This window comes from Paramormyrops kingsleyae, chromosome 1, assembly GCF_048594095.1.
Source record: "Paramormyrops kingsleyae isolate MSU_618 chromosome 1, PKINGS_0.4, whole genome shotgun sequence".
Lineage (NCBI taxonomy): Eukaryota > Metazoa > Chordata > Actinopteri > Osteoglossiformes > Mormyridae > Paramormyrops > Paramormyrops kingsleyae.
The window spans coordinates 10,805,080-10,822,866 of record NC_132797.1 but is presented as its reverse complement, the minus strand read 5'-3'; the positions used below and the strand labels follow the sequence as shown (position 1 = coordinate 10,822,866).

At 45.4% G+C, this 17,787-nt stretch overlaps 1 protein-coding gene across 1 annotated transcript; it reads left to right on the top strand.

Annotated features, from left to right (window-relative positions):
- On the top strand, positions 1–17,747 carry mkln1 (muskelin 1, intracellular mediator containing kelch motifs). The gene is made up of 18 exons (XM_023831156.2): positions 1–130; positions 1,673–1,742; positions 1,883–2,025; positions 2,235–2,323; positions 6,940–7,049; positions 7,400–7,592; positions 7,675–7,752; positions 7,904–7,969; positions 8,171–8,283; positions 9,941–10,153; positions 10,355–10,576; positions 10,808–10,937; positions 12,307–12,454; positions 12,531–12,645; positions 12,738–12,877; positions 13,049–13,151; positions 13,582–13,636; positions 15,413–17,747. Exons 1-18 carry the CDS (start codon positions 36–38, stop codon positions 15,532–15,534), a joined length of 2,205 nt encoding a protein of 734 aa, XP_023686924.1. The 5' UTR covers positions 1–35; the 3' UTR covers positions 15,535–17,747.
- The last annotated feature ends 40 nt before the right edge of the window (positions 17,748–17,787 follow it).

Below are 17,787 nucleotides of genomic sequence, written 5' to 3'. Positions count from 1 at the left end.
CCCCTCGCGCTCTCGACGTCTTCGCCGCTTTTTATATGCGGATAAACAAGATGGCGGCCGTTCCGGAGAACAGAGCGCTCTCCTACGGTGTTTTTAAGTGGAGTTCATATTCCTCTACGTATCTCCCGGAGTGAGTAGTGCAGCGCACGGCGCCGCCGTTCTACCGCTCGGCTGGTGTTTGTGTGCGGGGCGATTTTAAAACGCTTCTGTTTGTCCATTACGGTGAATAGCCTGCTATGGCCTACTGCATTACCTCAGCACCGAGCTGTCTGACTATGCTAAGGCTAGTCTAAGATAGCATAACGGTGAAGTGAGGCCAGACTAAGGCTAAGGTAAGCTAAGGTTAGCAGGCGCCTCCACTGAAAGTGCGCTGTAAGAAGTGCTATCTACCGTAGATACTGGAAATGTAACAGGTCCTGGCAGGTTCGTGTAGGCGGCTGTAATCCGCTCTGCTAACTGACTAGGGGGAGGGATTTGCATAGTTAGCCAGCTAGCCATTTAGCAATGGTTATCAAAAATTCAAAGTATCTTTATTGTCATCTCCAGCTATATGACCCATGGGTCATGCGCTGAGATGAAATTACGGTCTCGTTGGTCTTACTGAGACTGACATGTTGAGACATTAGAGACATAAGACGTGGAAATAAAAACAATTCGTTTAAAAAGCACAGTATGTGAAATATACAGTTGTGCAAATAGGCAGTAAGTTGAATGGATGGGAATGTGAAATAACAGATTTTTTGTGACTATTATGATTCCAGTATATACATTGCAGACCATCTGATTCCATTATGGTCACATTAATAATGATAACAACACCAAAACCAAGCAGCCTTATCTGTGACAGGACCCTTGAAATGCTTAGCCGAGAGCTGTCCTTAAGGATTCCCATACACAACAGAGGGTCTTAGCATGCTTTGGTAACCGTCCAGGTAAGCTGGCTCCCAGCTCGGTTGGTAAAAAAAAGTTATAACCCTCAGAGGCTGGTGGCACATTTTTAACCGCCCCCCACAAACCAATGGGCCTTGGGGGGTCTCTGTGTCTGCCATACAGGGTTCAAAACTGATCGTTACCCAGATAGAATGTCCAGCATACTAATTATTAAAAGATTCCAATATTAAGTGGTTATTAAATTAGGTTACTTACGTTTTGAGTCCATGATGATATTCTCATTTTGTTAATTAGAGGATATAGTTTTGTCTACAGTTTTCATGGTGGTGATAATGTGATTTGAACGTGACACGGGAGTCCCCAGGTGTGTGGTGTAAATTGAAGGTATGGGGACAGGCACTGTTATTGGAGAGGACAGGCTGATCACTTTCACTTCGCATAAAATCGAAAGGAGAGGCTCAGTCAGGCAGCTGACCAGGGCTTTGAGTTGCGTCATTTGCTGTCATGAAGGTGGTTTCTACTCCCACTCAGTTGCCACACACTGCCGCTGTTGCATTTGGGTATGGTGCTGTCAGATAATGCAGCAGAAGGTTGGTGGTTCATGCCACGCATGCAGATGTTCCTGATGTGAAATGACAGCTGATTGGCTCAAGGTTGCATCTAATCACTGCATCTCATATGATAAACCTAGACAGTGGGCATTCCTTATGGCTTCCTCAATGAGCATGGCAGCATGCAGAGGGGCTTTTTTCACATGTCTGTGCTCTTCTTCCTTTCTCAGGAATATTTTGGTGGACAAACCCAATGACCAGTCTTCCAGATGGTCTTCCGAGAGCAACTATCCCCCTCAGGTCAGGATTTATCACAACCGTTAGTCACATGGGCACCTGCTACATGCGGCCGTCACTGGCCTACAAGGTTACTTGGATTTCATTTGTTTAGCCCTCAAAGGCTCATACTGACCCTACTTGCATTTCCCCCATCATTTTAGTACTTAATTCTGAAACTAGAGAGGCCAGCGATCGTGCAGAGCATCACCTTCGGAAAGTATGAAAAAACTCACGTGTGCAACCTGAAGAAGTTCAAGGTGTTTGGAGGGATGAGTGAGGAGAACATGACAGAGCTGCTGTCCAGGTGAGCAGGCGCCCTCCCTCTGTGGTGCTGTACCTGTCGGCAGTGTCTGTCACACTGCTTTGCTGTCTTCTGCTCTGCAACAAATAAAGACATTTAAATAACAGGCTGTGGTAGGTTCACTCCAAAACCATAGCTAGTATGTAAATGTGGGCCTGCAGCAGCCTGAAAGGTGCTTTTTATTCACTAAAATGAAAACACTTCTTTTGCAGTGGCCTTAAGAATGACTACAACAAGGAGACCTTCACGCTGAAGCACAAAATTGAGGAGCAGATGTTTCCATGTCGCTTCATCAAGATAGGTGAGGGTGTTGTTTTGTGCAGTCTGTAACTGAGCTAAGGCCAATTCACTTTTCCAGGTGCACTTTCGGTCCTCGTACAGGGTGTGTGACGTAAATTTCTTCACCAGGGGTGTGTGCCGGATGATGTGTGTGTAGCCCAGGTTTTTTTGTCCGGTGGAATTCACGCGTGCTGGTGTGCGCCGACTGTGCTCATGTAATGAAATTGACTAAGTGTTTCCAGTAGGTGGCAGCACTGACTTTCACAGAGCAGAAGTCAACTAAGAAAGAGTAGAGGAAGAATAGTTGTTGTTGTAGTTACGGTGAGCAGCTGTATGAGGAAGTGCGGAGGCACCCGCATGTCTTCATACTGGTCAGTGTTCGATTTTAAGGATTTTTTCATATTGTCCATAGGGCAAGCTCCTGGGTAACCTCAGGTTACCCACTGATAAATGACGTTGCCCTGCAAAAAAGGCACAAATTCTTCAGGACTGATTTTGAACCTGTTTCAGAGAACGTTTGTGTATGAGAGAGCGTGCGTGCAGCTTTAGCAGCTGGGAGGGAGTAGTATAACACTTACCTAATAGGCTTCGTGTGCAAGCATAGACGGCATCTATCTTAAAACATTCCATATGTATTTTGTTGCCAATCTATACTGTTCACACTGAATTATGCATCCTTTCACACATAACATACAAATTGAACCCGTATAATGCTGATGGGAAAGAATGATAAAAAAAAGCAAAAAATTACATTTTAACAAAATTTCATTGTATTCTTTTCAATATGTCAAATTACAAGTTTGTCTTTTAGTCATTTTCATATGCGCGCACAGTGTTAATGCAGCTCTCTGATGTACTGTGGAAAACCATCATGGTCTAAACCCTCTGAATTAACAAATCAGACTTATACTGTTTAAGATGCCCAAAATTAATGTGTTAATACGTTAATTAATGGGTGTCCTAAAACGACAAAAATGGTTATAACTCGTATCACCGTATGTATCGCTATCACTTCATTCAAAAATGAAACAATAATGTGAAAAAGAAATTCATAAGGATTTGCCAACTAATGCAGTGATGAATATAGGGCTGCACGATTTATCGATTTCAAATCGAAATCGCGATTTGAAACAACGCGATTAGCAAGTCGCAAAAATCGCGATTTAGGATACACATTATACAGCACGTCGGACCCAGGGTTTAAAACTGCTGTGAGAATAGTTTTACAAATTCATGCCGTGCTCCCTGTGTGAGTCATTCTCACCAATGAAGCTTGACATAAAAAAATGAAATAGCAAATCAAATCGTAATCGCAATTTCTGTCAGAAAAATCGCGATTCGATATTTTCCCCAAATTGTGCAGCCCTAGATGAATAGCATCATCCTATAAACCGTGCAGAGCCACAGTCCTTTTGTAGTCTAACTTACACAAATCTATTACATATATATATTTTTAATATTTTTTAATACATACTGTATGTATGTTAATGAGAAAAATATGCCAATACTTATTTTATACATTCCTGACATACACTGCACAAGACAAAAAATCCAGTATATTTATTGAAAATAAAACCCAGTGTAAAAGTCAACCTGCGCTGTCCAAACCCATGTTGTTCAAGGGTAGAGTGTATTTATTTAATTAAATATGGACATCACAGTAGCATTAATTAAAATTGTAACATACATTCATGCATAAGGAGCAGATGCATTGTGCTTAGTGTTTGTAACGAAACGATAATTTGCAACATTTTGCTATTTCTGGCCGAATTATACAAAGAGTTGCCACCCATGCCCTATAATATGCAACATTCCAATGAGGGTTGATCCCGTATTATAAGGGATGGGTGGCAGCCTTAATTATAAAAGCCAGAAATTGTACTAAAGGAAGAACCATTTGGCAGCTGAAGGAGCCGGCTCTTACTCTTGAGCTGAGCCAAATGATCTGGCTTACTAGAAAGAGCCGGAATTCCCATTACTATTACTATCGATACTCACACAAATGGACTGTCCGGAATACTACATTGCAATTGAGCATAAAACATGTGATGGGTACTTAAAATGTACAAATATGACTTATTTCCGAGGGTTTTGACTGTGATGGCATTCCAAAATGTGTAGCCTACATCTGCATGTCGATACTCAAGTGAATTCAGCAGCGTGACATTGGTGAGGTAGGTGTCACGGCTGACGATGCAGCAGACAAGCAAAGCATGTGGGTCTAGTCCAGTGTTTCTCAACCCAGTCCTTAGCGAACCCCAGCCAGTCCACGTTTTTGCTCCCTCCCAGCTCCCAGCCAATCAGGAACACCGAATAGCTGGTACAGGTGCGCTGGGAGCTGAGAGGAAGCAAAAACGTGGACTGGCTGGGGTTCGCTGAGGACTGGGTTGAGAAACACTGGTCTAGTCGGATAGATCGCATAGCAATGCCCTGACTGATGGGTCAGTGCCTATTGTTGTTGCCTGCGAGAAAATTTGGTCTTCACGGATAACCGGGCGACCATTAAAATTGAACACTGCTGTCCAGACATTATATCGCGGTATACGGTATTTTCAAAAAGCATCACTATTTCGACATTTTGAAATCTTGGTGATAGAATTTGCTGAGCAGGGGTCAGGACATGACTAATTTTGTTGTAAGGATATCAAAATACTGTGGTGCAGTATCACCTTAATACCACCCAAGCCTAGACTAACAATTAATTTTAAAACTGCTCATGAACAGTTTCACTATTCCACTCATATTAATCTTAGTTGCAGTTATTGATTCCCTGATATGGAAATTTCTGGCTGATACCGATAGCTGATAGTTTCTAAAACTGACAATAATACCGGTTGACTGGGAGATTCTGCTAAAATATGTTTAAAGGGACACTCCACCCAAATACATTATAAAATAAATAAATTGCATTCCAAAAATATGAAAATATGTTTGTTTTTTGGTAAGAACAACTCTGGCATACAACATACTCTTCACTGTCTTGCCTTAAGGTGAGCACCCAAATTTGTTGTGTTGAAATGTTTATTAGTATAGTCAGTCTTGCTACAACACATGATATCACACCATTAATCTGTTTTAATTTATATATTAGTACCCAAGTCCAATACAACGTAGAATCACATTTGTATTTGGGTGATTTTCAGTTGGAGAAAAAAGCATTACACAAACTGCAATGTGATATGGTTATAGTGAGATACATGACTTGCATGCAAAAAGCGAATGCTAGTGATGTCTGATTTGTAAAAGAATCATTCTTTTGAACCTTTTGTTTTCAGTGAATCAGTCGAACCAAAGGATCTTAAAAGGATCAATTTTTTTGTACATCCAGGCATTGCACAGATTTAAAAAAATCTAAAAACATTTGACATATTATCATATAAAAACACAGCAACGTTTCTTAATTCACTTACATTTGCTTTTCGTAGACTGACTGTAGCTATGTCACCTTCAGTGCCCCTCCATATGCCATAATCCGGTGTACGCGTGCTGTGCACATGTCCGGCCGCAGGGTGACTGTGGCTCTCTACACCGACTAATGATGGCGAAAAGGACACTTCATGAACCATTTGCTATATTTTCTGACCACACTAGATGGCGCTCTGTTTAAAAACAGGTTCAAAGCATACTCCGAAGTAACCCAAGAGCACCATATAGTGGGGTCAAAAATACAGTAAATGGTGTTTTGGCCGTCATTACTTCCAGCTCCAATACTACAATAGTCAAGATAGCAAGTTCCGCATTTTCTGTTGAAGTGGTTACTAGGCAATTCTTGTGAGATTCATAAAACCCATAAATGTTTATGATATAATTTATTAATATATTATTTGTTATTTAAATTGCATATAATTGCATTATTGGCCCCAGATTTCACCATTTTTATAATCTATTTTGTTTGGGGTAAGTTTTGGAGTCTCATTTGCCTAACTCCATTTTTCTCATGGGATATGTGTATTTTATTACACAATTTTAGTGAATGATAGGTTTTTCAGGAACGTGTTTGTATCAGGACTGACTGTGAAATTTTGGCAGCGCAATGTTGGCAAAATGTATTTCTAAAGTCATTTTCGCTATTATTAAAGTAGTACGTGGGTGTGCAAAGCGGTATGGGTCACCATTGTAAAGTGAATTATCGGTGGTAATTATCGGCTCATTTTTAACCATTGGCTGATACCAATAGTTGGCTGATGCAACTAGAGATGCAACAATTGTAATACGTCTGCCCTTCCCTGGTCTGGTGTAATATCTCTTCTGTATGCATGCACCGAGCGTGACCACCTGCGTCCACGGACAAAAGTAGTATGAACACAAGATTGTGCATGCACAATTTTGGCGGACCAGTGGCGCATGAAAGCACGCGTGGAGAAGTGAAGTATGACCTAGGCTTTACGGTGTCTGTCTGTGTGCTTGTGGAGAAATGAAACAGTGTTGTTTGATGGTTTCTTTTGTCCTGAGGTGACTAGTGGCCTCCCATGGACCAAATCTATGTTTCTTGTCACACACACTCTACCTGTCGAGCTTTATGTTTGCATGGGGTCGTGTGGCTTTACCTCTGGTCCCCATTAATTTTTAGCGGGTTTTCGATCTTCACTGCAGTAGTCATTTCTGGTATCTGTCGTCACCCCCCATCTCCCTTTTCAGTGCCTCTGATGTCCTGGGGACCCAGTTTTAACTTCAGCATCTGGTACATTGAGTTGCACGGCATAGAGGAACCTGGTGTGGTTCAGCCCTGCCTTAACTGGTACAGCAAGGTAGGCCTTCACACCCATGCTACATTACTGTTTGTCCTGATAATGACTTGATGAGCCTGTTTGGAAACAGAACACACGTGCATTTAGTTTAATGTGTAAAACCTTCAAAAAGGAAAACAATCGGGTTTATTTGAGTTTTCCTGATAAGATATGTATGGCATGTGCTGTGAGTCTTGGGGTTTGGCCAGATGCTTACGTCGTTCCTGCAGACAGGTTGCATTTTACCTTAACACCACTAGAGGGTGTTGAAGTATCCTGTTACAGAACCCTGAAGGTGACCATGCAGACCACGCTTAATCAGTCTGGGCTGGTATGTCGGTGACCACGCCTCCCCCCTTGTGTTCCAGTAGTACCGTGAACAGGAAGCCATTCGTCTGTGCCTGAAGCACTTCCGGCAGCATAACTACACGGAGGCGTTCGAGTCGCTGCAGAAGAAGACGCGCGTGGCACTGGAGCATGCCCTGCTCACAGAGCTGCACGACCGGCTGGTGCTGCGTGGCGACTTCCAAGCCTGCGAGGAGCTCATCGACAGGGCTGTGCGAGGTGGGCGCGGGGGGCCGGCGTGGGACCTTCCTCCCCTCCCCTCTCTCCAGCTCGTGTCCTTAGACTTGTTTTTCTGTCTCAGATGGCTTGTTTAACCAGTACATCAGTCAGCAGGAGTATAAACCTCGATGGAGTCAGATCATTCCTAAGAGCAGCAAAGGTGAGTGCGCACAGAGGCCTGTGCTGGCAAGTCGCGGCCCCTTGGCTGCTCGTTCTTGCTAAATGGCTGCTGCTGTGAATGAAAGCTCGCTGCATGGCTGCTATATCCCCCCCCCCACATGCTCATTCTTTGTCTTGCCCTCTGTTGCTAGGCGACGGGGACGACAATAGGCCAGGCATGAGAGGGGGACATCAGATGGTTATTGATGTTCAGACAGGTAAGCCCAAATCGGTGGTTGCGGGATTTTTGACCTGTGGAGGTCGGTGGGGTGAGACCTTTGGAGTGGGCGGGGGCGTGAACCCTAAAGCTCTGTATCAGTAGTAATTTAGTGACATTTTAATTAGCTTGTCGAAAGTGTGTTCTTGAATGGTGTGCCTCGTGCATAATGCCTTTGGGTCCCTGCTTTTGCCTATGGCAGAAACTGTCTACTTGTTTGGGGGCTGGGACGGCACACAGGACCTGGCCGACTTCTGGGCCTACAGTGTCTGTGAGAACCAGTGGACCTGCATCTCCAGAGACACCGAGAAGGAGGTGCGTGAGGACAAGAGCCTGCATGCACACATACATATGCACGCGTGTACACACACATGGGCACGGCCACATTGTGGATGGTTACAGACAGGAAATCATGGATTTGGACTTGTGAAGAGAAACAATGAAGGGCAGGGAGGCAGCATCGATAGCATCTGGAACGTCTATCGTAATTCTGCAGGCTGTAAATGAAATAAATATGATCTTCCTGGGTTGGTCTACTTCCTGCTGGGGGGTAAAAATCAAGTCTGTTACATGTTTATCGGCGTGCCCTTATTGCCTGTAAATATAGTCATTTTCACATCGCAGGAACTCGCCCTAATTGTAGTTCCTCTGAGGAGTTCCTTTTTTTAGTACCTACTCCAAACTCCGTACTTTTCGTTTGAACACAAACCACTCGGGAGGGGCTTACAGCAATAGCTTACTCACAAGCACTGGTGCTGACATGGAAGTTATGTGGAAGGTGCAGTTAAAGATGTAGCAGAGCAAAAGTTGAGCAAATCGAATTATTTTTGTACCCCAATTACATTTAATGCATGAATTAATACATTTTTTGCTTGCATCTCCATAGCTCTGCATCAGTTTTGTCTAATATTTCCAGTGCCAGAGGTGAAACTTGCCGTTTTGTATTCGGTAAAGTAACGTTATTGTGTTACGAGTTTCCATAGACCATACATAATTTCTACACATCGTCATGCAACCACTTACGATGAGTATTACTAACGTAGTTGTAGCATTTTGTATTGAAGCTTTCAGTAGCTGTTGTGGGTTACTTAAACTATTCTGTTCTATAGTACTTAAATCTACAATGTAATGCCCCTTTGGGAATTGATTTACAAAAAATATCTTCACGAGCATGACGAGGTGTAGAAATTATGTATGGTCTATGGAAACTCGTAACACATAACGTTACTTTACCGAATGGAGATGCCGAACCTAATGCCTGCCTCAGCATCCCAATAACGTGTGTCGCTGCGTTCTGTAACTGTATCTCTTTTATATTGATGGGGAAACAGGCAAGGGGGCAATGAGAATCGGTGAAATTATACTTATAACATAGATAAACCATACTTCATCCGCCAATAGCGTTCGCTGTCAGAAACAGCATGACTCCGCCCCCAAACTGTCAAAACCTCTCCCCGGCAGAACGCGAGCGCAGAAATTTCCCTCGAGTTCAGAGAGCGGCTGAAGGAAATGTGCTTTGCGCGTGAGCTCAACCATGACGTTGGGGGGAGAAAAATACATTAGAGAAGGTGATATTATGATGAACATACAGCTCTTCGTCCTTCGTTTGCGAGTTTCACTTTTGCGCTCGCGACTGGCATATTTACGCGTGTGAGTCTTGTCTCTAATGTAACGCCATAATGGTGACTGAACCAGCCCATTTTAGTCACACTTTCGGCACTGCTAGTAAGCTGGGCCCTGCCAATGCAGGTACGGCTCGTCTTTTAGTGGTTTGACTCTGGTACGACTTGGTCCTTGGTGGCAGTGGAAAAGAGCCATAAGATTGTGGAGATGGTTGGTTATTGCTGGATGGTGAATATCAGTGATTCTCTGTGGTCCTTGGTGATATTTTTGGGTGGTGAATGATCCTGGCTGGTGGATGATGATGAAAGGTAGACATGGCCGCTGATGTGAGACCCCTCCCCCTCTCCAGAGTGGACCCAGCGCACGGTCCTGCCACAAGATGTGTATGGACTCGCAGCGGCGGCAGATTTATACTCTGGGCCGCTACCTGGACTCGTCAGTGAGGAACAGCCAGTCGCTGAGGAGCGACTTTTACCGATACGACATCGATGGCAACACCTGGACGCTGCTCAGTGAGGACACGGCGGCGGATGGGGGACCCAAGCTGGTGTTCGACCACCAGGTGAGAGGACAGGGCACGCTGTCACCAGCCGGGTCACCCCTGAGCCTCACTTCAAAGGCTGTGGCATGGGCACTTAAAAACCGTATCAGCCCCATATGCGCAACTGTGTTTTTATTTTTGATGGTGTTCTGTGTACTGATGATGGACCAGCCTCCATCGCTGATGAATGAGCATATTCCTGCTGTATCCCGCCCGCCACAGATGTGCATGGATTCTGAGAAGCACATGATCTATGCATTTGGTGGGCGAATCCTGACATGCAACGGTGCTGCGGATGACAGCCGCGGCTCGGAGCCGCAGTTCAGCGGGTTGTACGCCTATGACTGCGCGGCGGCCACCTGGCGTCTCCTCAGGGAGGACTCGTGCAACGCTGGGCCCGAGGACGTGCAGTCGCGCATCGGACACTGCATGCTATTCCACAGCGTGAGGGCAGCCGTCGGACCCGTGCTGCCGCCGTCTCTCCGTCTGTGTGTCTCTCTGTATATCTCCATGTGTGTTTGTCTGTATGTCTGACTGCTCATTACTCTTGTTTGCCGTGTGATTTTTTATTTTTTTTTTTAAAGACTGTAGCCATTACCTTTGAATTCCATGCTAGGAAAGAATGCCAGATGTTATTATTCAGCCAAAATCTTAGGTTCTTTTCTTATTCCCCAGAGAAACCGCTGCCTTTATGTGTTTGGAGGCCAGAGGTCAAAAACATATCTAAATGATTTCTTCAGTTATGATGTTGATGGAGATCACGTGGAGATCATCTCTGATGGCACCAAGAAGGACTCTGGCATGGGTGAGTTGAGATTGGCAGACCCTCTGGTTTGGGGAGGGGGGGAGGGCAGGTATTATGCTGTACCACTGCTGCTTTACAGCCACTGCATTAGTGTTATATCACCATGGCGACAAAACGGCAGTGCTGACGAAAGGCCGTACTTGGCGCCATGTGGGCTGTGTTCCTCGATTACTTTGGGTCGCAGTGTCTGCTGCATCACAGAGGGCCGTGCTTGCAGTTTTCTTTGGGCTGCGATGCTTGCTGAATTGCAGTGAGCCGTGCTTGCTGTTTACTTTGGGCTGCGATGCTTGCTGAATTGCAGTGAGCCGTGCTTGCTGTTTACTTTGAGCAGCGAGTCTTGCTGAATCTTAGCGGGGCACAATCGCCGATTACTTTGGGCCACGATGCCTGCCAGATCACAGCAGGCCGTGCTTGCAGATTACTTTGGGCTGCGATGCTTGCTGAATTACAGTGGGTCGCGCTCACTGATTACTTTGCAGCACAACCTCTCTTGGATCCCAGGGGGTCGCGCTCACCGATTACCTTGGGCTGCAGCGTCTGCTGGATTTTAGAGGGCTGTGCTTGCTGATTACTTTGGGGCCGTGTTGCCTGCTGGAACAAATCGTAGCAGGCCATGATAGATTCCTGGGAACTCTGCTCAGAACCCGTTCCTTGGGAGCCTTGGCTGCTCCTCCATATGGAACAGGCCATGATTTCTGATCAGGCCACATTTATGAGCAGCAGTCATTCTGCTGTGCGGTGTGGCTCTGCCCAAGTTATGTCACGCAATCCTGGGTTTATATCAATGGGGCATTTTGCTGTGATTTTCTGGTTTATATTTCTGTTCCACCTAGAGGAGGGTGAGGACTGCTTAATTTGCACAGTATGAGATAATCCCAGTTCCCAAAGTGTACGGTCACACTGTGGCTCGCACCTGGTCTCCATGCGAGCCTCTTACATGCTTGGTCTGGTGATGTTCTCAGGCTCAGTGGAAACACACTCTACTGTCTGAGGTGTGAGTTTAAGGAGGGGGCATGTACTGTACTTGTAAACTTACCAGTACTGATAGTATATTCTGGGCTATTTTTCCATGTAACTTCGCAAGGGTGCAGCATGTGATTTGAAGGCAGCTCTGGGCACAGCAATGCTGCCAACGGCCAAACCCCATTCCCCTCCCCGTATGGGAAAGTCAGTCCTAGAGTAGTACTTCTTTGTGGGTGTTAATCTCCTCGAGGGGTTCCTCTGTATGGTTCACCAGGTCTCCTGCTTGGTCTGCTTTCATGGTGACCTGCCCAGTAAGGCTGATTTGCCTCAAGTTCCCCCCAGTTCAGTTCCTGGAAGGCTTTGCTGGTGCCACTGTCATAATCACCTTCTTACCGCCCCTCTCCAGTGCCCATGACAGGGTTTACCCAGCGCGCCACCATCGACCCTGAGCTCAGCGAGATCCATGTCCTGTCAGGCCTGAGCAAAGACAAGGACAAGCGAGAGGAGAATGTGCGGAACTCCTTCTGGATCTACGACATCGCCCGCAACAGCTGGTGAGACCTGCACTCGGGTGTATGCGCATGTGTGTGTAAGGACGATTAGACGGTGACGGCATGTGTCTTTTCCCAGGTCGTGTGTATATAAGAACGACCAGGCCGTAAAGGAGAACCCTGCCAAGAGTCTTCAGGAAGAAGAGCCTTGCCCTCGCTTTGCCCACCAGCTTGTCTATGACGAGCTGCACAAGGTCAGGGCCGTCGCCCCCGGGGGCCTGGACTGCTCTTTAGAGTTGTGGTCTTGGAGGAGGGGGGCTAGCCTCTAATGCTGTGGTCTCTGCAGGTACACTACCTGTTTGGGGGGAACCCGGGCAAGTCCTGCTCTCCCAAGATGCGGCTGGATGATTTCTGGTCCCTGAAACTGTGTCGCCCCTCCAAGGAGTATCTGCTGCGTCACTGCCGATACCTCATCAGGAAGTACAGGTATTAACAGCGAGATCCCCATATGCTGCTTTTTTTGTGGTGCCGGTTTGATTGTTGGTGACATCTGGTGGCCATGCCCTTCAATTACAATTTAATCATCTCTTCTGTTTAATTAAGAAACAAATGATACTTTCCTGTGTGGTTTGAGTCTGCTTTTGTGCTCACATTCAGGTTTGAGGAGAAGGCCCAGACTGAGCCCCTGAGTGCCCTGAAGTACCTGCAGAATGACCTGTCTTTGACCGTGGATCATTCGGACCCTGACGAGACTAAAGAGGTTAGCCTGGCATGTCGAGCGGGTGGGTGGAGGCCACCCCGGCCATCTGCTTTGGGTCTGCTTTCTGTCTCTGTGTGCGAGAACAGCGACTTGGCTCATCTCCAGACTGCGGCTACTGGTGTTAGAGGCGTTTTCTCCCAATCTGGTCGCTGCTGTTGTCTGAGGTGTTCTCTCTCAGTCCTTACCCTGCTATTGTTTGTGGCCTTTTCTCCCCGTCCTGACCCTGCTTCTCTTAGAGGTGTTTCCTTGTGGTCCTGACCCTGCTGCTGTTAGAGGTGTTTTCTTGCGGTCCTGACCCTGCTGCTGTTAGAGGTGTTTTCTTGTGGTCCTGACCCTGCTGCTGTTAGAGGCCTTTTCTCGCGGTCCTGACCCTGCTGCTGTTAAAAGTGTATTCTCCCGGTCCTGACCTTGCCTGCACTTCCCTCTGCAGTTCCAGCTGCTCCCATCGGCCCTTTTCAAGTCCAGCTCCGACTTCATCCCACTGGGTGAGTCCTCCAGGCCATTCTCTTTGGGAACGGGCAGCGACTTCCTGAATGCCTTCCTCGCCCACGCAGTGCCTGTATTTACCACCACTTAAACCATGCATTCTTGTGGGGCTCATAGGCCCATGTGGCCACTGACAGTTACTACACTAAATATTAAGTGAACACATTCCTTATTAAGGAGATGCAGAAGCAGCATGTTCTGCTAACCAACAACCTAGGTGCAAGCTTTTCACTATTCACTAGCAAGTTTTTGAAACATTTGGGGGGGGGTGACTCTTTGAGTGGGAAGCCCCTGGGCCTGGACCTTGGGTCTTGTGGGGACCAGATTTTGATATATAATACAGTGGTACCTCAGTTCTCTAACTCATTAGAACTTGAATTTCTTAAAAGTTGAACCAACCAGTTCGAAAAAAAATTACCTAGAGCTCGATCTGAATCTCAGAAGTCAAACCGTGAATGCCGACCCAAGATAACTTGTAAGCGCGGGGAATTGAATCACGCGGCACGTCTCTCAGTGGAAACAAAGGGTAATGCTTCAGTCTCAGCCTCGCATTCACTATGAGAGCATCGTGCATGTTTACACTAGCTGAATACATATATTTTGACAGTAAAAATACATATAGACAATGGTAGACAGTAACAGTAATTATATTATGAAATGCATTTAAAAACTAAGATTTCTTATTCATTATTTTAATATTAATAATAAACCATTACTACATTTAATTATAATAATATTGTTGTGCCGAGTGGGACGGAACGGAGACAAAGGCGCAGACGTCAGGGTATCGGGGAATACGGGGTTTAATTACAGGTAAGGCAGGCAAAACGCAGACGGACAATACAATGACCGGACTGGGGTAACAAACTGAAACGCGGATGAAATACAGAGGACTAATGACAACAACCAGAAACAGCTGATCACACGGGGATTTAACGAGGGGGCGTGGCACACGGAAGGAGCGGACGATCGGGGCAGGACACATTGGTTTTTGGTTTTACACATTGTTTGGATACATTTATTTTCTTACTAAATTACTGTTTTGATAAATATGCTTACATGTGTTTAGTACAGTATATGCTCTTGTTTTATCCTGTTCATTTTGTGTTTAAATGCTAAAAAAACATATTTAGGTGTAATTTTTTGGGGCCGGGAACCAATTAATTGGTTTTCCATAATTTCTTATGGGGAAAATTCGAACAGAACTCAAACTTTTTAGGATTTGATCCGGAGTTCTGAACGGATTGAATTCGAGTTCTGAGGTACCACTGTATAATATTAAATATAATATCATAATATCATAATAATAATATATCATATAAAAGTTACCGATAAAAACCTGTAACTATTTACCTTGTAGTGATATTTTTTTTGGTCCCCACAAGGATAACCTCAATTTTATGAAAATCTATGACTACAATCAAAAACCTGAAATAGTACAATGTCTTGTATTTTGTTTGGTTACTTGTAATTAAGGTTAGGGTTGGGTAGGGGGTTAAGGTTGCCATAGTTGGGATTAGGGTTATGACCATAGGAATGAATAAATATATGAATACATGGACTGTGTGTGTGTGTGCGTGTGTGTTTGCGTGTGTGTGTGTGTGTGTCTGTGCGTGTGTGTCTGTGCGTGTGTGTGTGTGTGTGTTTGCGTGTGTGTGTGTGTGTGTGTGTGTGTGTGCGTGTGTGTGTGCGCGCTCCATGGAAACAGGATTGCCAGTGCAGGGCCTCTCTGGACACTCTGACCGCCTTTCCCTTTGATGCTTGTTTCTTCCCAGGCTTCTCCGACGTGGACCAAACCTACGCCCAGCGGACACAGCTCTTCGACACGCTGGTGAACTTCTTTCCCGACAGCATGACCCCACCCAAGGGTAACCTCGTTGATCTCATCACGCTGTAGCTGCACTGTGGCATCTGCGTGCCCACCGCCGCCGCTGAGGGGCGTTCCCGTGATGCGCTGCTGGGGCTGCACCACTTCACTCCCCCTTTGTGCTGGTTTGTTTTCCGTTTTTTGGATTTGGGAGCGAAGATATGACTCCGGAAGCTTGATTGTTGGCTTAAAACAGAAGTATTTGATTTTTTTTTCCTAAGTTAAAATGCACTTGAACATTTCCCAGATACTTTGTTGCTGAGGAATAAATTGATTCATCATTGCAAATATTATTAAAGGGTTCCCCCCCCCTCGTTTTAAACCTGTGCTGTGCGGCTTTGAGTCGGTGCTGTCCAGGGGGCCCTCCTGTGTGCCGGAGATGGGTGGGGGCTGGGTCTCTGTACTGGCCTCTTTCCTTTTCAGCATCCCATAAAGCTAAAAATGCTGGGAATTTGTAGATACAGTATGTGTTTCCAGATCATTTTCTTTTTGGTACCACATTCTGTTCCTCACTGGAAAACATGACATGGGCGAATTTCACCCTTATTTCCCCTCTGCTGTGAATGTACAAGTGTTTTTTTTTTCCTCAGCTAGCTATTACATTTATTTTGTATACATATTTGTATAAACAGAGATCTAAGACCAAATACGTGTGGCTTGGATGAAGGGCAGGGGGTGATGAAGGCCAAGTGCCTGATTGAGGCCCCCACCCGTACTTGCACTGGGAGAGGCTGTGTCGTACGACTGTCGTGACTGTTGGGGGGGGGGGGGGGGGTTTGGAAAGGCTAGCTGGGAGCCCCCCCATTCTGCAGAAGGCAGAGGCAGCAGACGTAGATGAAATTGTTTGTCGTTGCTGTGCTCATCTTAACAAAAGGGGGCTGATTGAGGTCTCAACTTCAGCCGGAAGGGTGGGGGGGGAACTTAACATCGATTCAGATGCCTTGTATGGAGAGGGGAAGTTTGGGGCGTGGGCACACAAGCGCATAGGGATGCACTACTGGGACAGGAATCATGGCGAAGGGGCTGAGACCTGGTGACGGGTTTGTTTGCCTCAGCCGCTGATGGTCTCCGCCCCGCAGGAGTCCCCGTGACAGCCTTGCTGTGTCAGACCTCATGCAGGGGCCCCCAGGCCTCCGCGATTTGTTTTCAACCCCATTATAAAATAATTTCTCTTACTAGTACGTTGTGTAGCACTTTCTTAGAGCTTGACCTAAAAGATAAGGGCAAGTAAAAAGATGTGAGGCTTCCCAACGGGGGTAATAGGATTCATCCCGTTCATTAAAAATGACTTTGGATACGTTACCTATTTCTGATCTTCAAATGAAGACTCAGACTTGAACATCATAGTCTGTGACTTCATTGCCTTTCAGTTTTATTAAAAATGATTTTGACAGAGAGGAAAGAGTATTCCCAGATGACTCTTAGATCTGACTATTTTAAGCAGTTTTTTTTTTTTGCAGATTTTCCAGCCTTTTCAGCTTGTGCATCTAATTATATTGGAAATAAGGGAATCACACCAGACAAGGGCTTTCGAAAGCAGCCATTATAGGTGATTGTACATTAATCTGCATAGGAATTTTCCCTGAGTTGTCCTGGCCAGGGTTTTACCTAAAACAAGGAAGTCCCAGCAAGCATCTTGGCAAGTGTGACGCATAGCCCAGCCATCGGAAAAGCGGCTGTGACCCCCCCCCCCATAGGAAAAGTACTAATCTTGGCCAGTAATGAGCTTTTTCGACCAGACAAAACAATATAGTTGACATCGCTCGCAGTCGCAACATGTCAGCAGAACATTGAAATGGGCCCGTCAGGAATGTGTACGCTATGATCGGGCGTCCATTGTGCTTCTGTACATACTGCGTTACTATTGACTCATTTCTCTTGCATTTGTGTGTAGTTTTTAAAAACGAGTCATCCCAGGTTCAATTTACTGACACCTAGTGGTACAACTACTTCATTACGCTTATTAAAGTTTAGGTGCATCAAGGGGTGAGTTTTTGTGCCAGAACTAAACATTCTGACAACACAATGCCAAATGTTACACAAAGTAAGAAAAGTTTTTTTTTTTTTTAAACATTATTCCCCCCACCCCAAGTGCTGTTAACTGGTACTTAAGTGGTTTGTAAACACTATTTGCATAAATGATTGTGTAGAGCAACTTGTAGAATTGCTTTGTATGTAATGTAAATAATAAATAAAGATTGTATTTTGTTCAAGTTTTCTTAATAAAAACATACATACTTGGTTGTGTGCTCATTTGCCTGTGACTGCACTGTTAAATTTAAG

Coding starts and splice junctions, on each gene's coding strand:
- mkln1 (XM_023831156.2), top strand. CDS start 36: ATGCGGATAAACAAGATGGCGGCCGTTCCGGAGAACAGAGCGCTCTCC. Junction 7,050..7,399: donor GCCTTAACTGGTACAGCAAG/GTAGGCCTTCAC, acceptor GTGTTCCAGTAG/TACCGTGAACAGGAAGCCAT. Junction 7,753..7,903: donor CATTCCTAAGAGCAGCAAAG/GTGAGTGCGCAC, acceptor CTCTGTTGCTAG/GCGACGGGGACGACAATAGG.